The sequence below is a fragment of the Nannospalax galili genome, unplaced genomic scaffold, assembly GCF_000622305.1.
Source record: "Nannospalax galili isolate Female #2095 unplaced genomic scaffold, S.galili_v1.0 scaffold1612, whole genome shotgun sequence".
Taxonomy (NCBI): Eukaryota; Metazoa; Chordata; class Mammalia; order Rodentia; family Spalacidae; genus Nannospalax; species Nannospalax galili.
In genome coordinates, this window is record NW_008331155.1 from 79,342 (window position 1) to 82,729 (window position 3,388).

Consider the following 3,388-nt stretch of genomic DNA (forward strand, 5'->3'; position numbering starts at 1 on the left):
TTTGGATATATGACCAAATTCCATACCGGAATTAAATAGAGCTAGGTTACTAAAGTCACCCACTAATACACATTTTGAAATGTCTGTTTGCTAAAGCCCTAGTCAGACTTTATGCCAGGCTCTGTGATACATTAATGTAATCCTACACAGAAATTTGAAGGCTGATCCAGGAAGAATGGGTACAAGGCCAAGGTAGGCTACACAATGAAATTATCTCAAGTGGAAGCATGACATAGCCCATCGAGAGGACATCACTGTTACATACGAGATGATAGCACAAATCTTTAAGTAGAAAGGTAACAGACTTTGGTTCCCTTTCCCATTGGACCTCAACACTGGTCTTCGTGGTAATAAAAGAGGGACAGCATTGCTGAAGCTGGCTCAGAGCCTTGTACTCTGGTATGAGCATGTAGGCTAGATTCAAAGGGGGGAAAAGGAGAAAAATAGAAGAAGAAGAAGAAGAAGAAAGGTGACATAGTACTGTGTGGTAATTATTTCTATTTAACATTAACCTAATTTTGGTCTTATCTAAAACAACAGGTGACATAGTACTGTGCGGTAATTATTTCTATTTAACATTAACCTAATTTTGGTCTTATCTAAAACAACTAAGCAAAAAGAACACATTTCACTGATGAAGCCACAAGTTGTAAAACATGGAATGCTGATACGATGTTTCCAAGGAATCATTCTTTTGTGACTTGTGTGCTTCTCCTTGCAGGTAACTAGTTCTCCCCTGCTCCCAATGCATTACAGAGATGGACATGCTTACTGAATCCTGGAAACTCCTCTTTTCCAAGTAATATATACAGTTTTCTTATTCCAGGATCTATCTTAAGACTGTAAGTGGCCTAGGTACAATCACAGTCAGAAATCTGGGACTTTCCCCGTACTTTTATTACCTGTAGTTCATTTTCTGATCATCTACATTCATTTTTCACTTTGAAGTTATGAGAATTTCATACATTTATAACTTATTTAAATAAATCAGTCTTCCTAAGACATGTATGCCATGTAAAATTTTCACATATTCCTTTCATATTAGATGTATATTGAGCTATTTCCTCACCTATCAAACTGTTACCATATAAATAGTTCCTAAAACTTGGTAACACTGATCTTGAGAACCAGGTCCACTCAGCCATCAAATGTGATATCACAATTTATTAAATAAACCAGAGAAACTATATAGTAGATAATCAGTGATGAAAAATAAGCAGATACTTGGTGTACTGGGTGAGGGATTTCCTTGAGTTCAATACAAAATTCAATAACCAGCTTACAATGAATAGGTTATTATTTCTGGTTACAAGTTTCCTGTCTAAGGCTATGCACACAGATGCATTCCTTCCTCTGCTAGGGAACAGAGAGTAAGTTTAGGAACTGTGTGATGGGCAAACCCCCATATGATAATTCATTTTGGCAGTCAACCTGGCATGATCTAGAATTACCTAACCGAGAAGGTTCTGGGTATGCTTCTGATTGTCTAGATACATTAACTTCTAGGCATGCCTGTACCTAACCTGGCTGAATGAGATGGGTAGACCCACCTTAAGCATGGGAAGCCTATTTCCTGCGTTGGGTTCCTGAATTTTTTTTTTAAGGGAAAAAGCACCCTGAGGATGAGTATACTATTCTCTCTGCACCCTGAATGCAGACACAATGAAACCACAAGCCTCTAGGTGCTATGACTCCACCTTCCCATGATGGACTGCAAGCCAAAATAAACTTTCTTTCCTGTAAATTGCTTTTCTCAAATACTATTATCACAAAAATAGCAGACGTCACTTTAAAAAGGAGTAAGAAAAAGGTCTCACAATGCCCTTGAAGAGCATACACCAAATTATACAAAGATTTCCTACTAGAAACCAACTGTCGTATTTTCAAAATCTAAATACTGTAATATTGGATACCTGCCCATAGACTTTTAAGGAACAGTATATGGAAAATATAATAAATATTAATGCAGAACTTAGTTTTAAGAATGATGCTTCTATCAAGTTCAGTTCTTCTCAAAGTCATTAAGATGAAATTGACAATGCCTCTTAATGAAGAACCAACACTCCTGCCCCTATATGTGCTTTTACTCTATGTGTTTGAATGTGGTTATTTTTGAATAAAAGTGTTTTGAATGTTTCTGTCTAATGATCTGAGATTTCTACTGCCTTTTAAATGGTTTGTCTAATTGGCTGATAATATGAACCAAACAACACCCCAAGACTGATAATGATCCCAGCTGCAATATACCCTTTTATCCCTAAGTTGGTTTTTGCCAGTGTTTTCAGCGGAATAGAGATGAAATTACAACAAAGAGTTAACCAAATGGTCTCTAAACTTACTCTTAAATATCATGAACATAAACTGGATATGCACATAACTTCAACAATATATATTTCAATAGCAATTTCAAACAACCCTTGGGGATTACACTTACTTAATACAAGGCCAAACATTTCTTCTACAATAAGTTGTACAATTAATGCTATAATTATGATAAAAGTGTGTTCACGTTATTAACACTGTGTAAATGTTTAGATAATATTATTAAGTAGAATCGTCTTACTATTTGAATCTTGGTGCAGGGTGACTAAGAGTTCCCCACATAAGAATAAATTCATATTTTGTTCATTTCCTCAATGATTTAACCTCAAGTTCTGATCAATTCTTCAGGATAGTCTTCTCTGACATTTCAGGCCCAGGGCAATTTTTGTTCCTTAAGGGTTTTCGAAGTGCTTAGAATATGAGTTGCTACACTGTGTGTCTTGCACAGTAATATGTAGCTGAGTCCTCTGTTGTCAGACTTCTCAGCTCCAGGAAAGTTGTGGATGGGTCCGCAGTCAATGTGGCCTTGCCCTGGAACTTCTGATCATAATCTGTATCCCCATCTTCAGGATCAATAGCTCCAATCCATTCCAGCCCCTTTCCAGGCTTCTGCTTCATCCAGTGTATATAGTATTCGGTAATGGTAAAGCCAGAGGCCTTGCAGGACACCTTCACAGAAGCCCCAGGCTTCTTCAGCTCAGCCCCAGATTGATGGAACTGAACTTGGGAATGGACACCTGTGGAGGAGAAGTACAGTGTGTGTCACTGACATCTTGGTCTCTGCCCCCTTCTCATGCTTGGTACAGAGATCACCTTACCTCTGGCTGCTGCCACCAGGAAGAAAATGACCCAGCTCCAGACCATGGTGATCACCTGTGCACTCACAGAGTGTGGAGAAGTGAGTGGCCATATCATCCTGCCAGATATAGACATCCTTATATTTACCACCACAGACTCAGGTCATTTGCTTATTAATGGGATAGGGTACTTTTTAGATCAAGAGTTAATTCAGCTTGACAGGGAGTAGTTAGAAGTTATCTGGGTCAGAAAATGGCATGATGCTGAT

The 3,388-nt window shown here is 38.1% G+C and overlaps 1 non-coding gene and 1 gene segment (V, D, J or C); one reads left to right on the top strand and one right to left on the bottom strand.

Annotated features, from left to right (window-relative positions):
* The first annotated feature begins 301 nt into the window (after window positions 1–301).
* On the top strand, window positions 302–430 carry LOC115068514. Its single transcript, XR_003847863.1, has one exon. It is a non-coding gene; the product is annotated as a small nucleolar RNA SNORA61 (small nucleolar RNA).
* A 1,453-nt stretch (window positions 431–1,883) lies between these two features.
* LOC103726083 lies at window positions 1,884–3,186 on the bottom strand. The segment is given in 4 exon segments: window positions 1,884–1,924; window positions 2,475–2,498; window positions 2,757–3,059; window positions 3,141–3,186. Coding segments are annotated over 4 exon segments (414 nt in total).
* Between the last annotated feature and the right edge of the window lie 202 nt (window positions 3,187–3,388).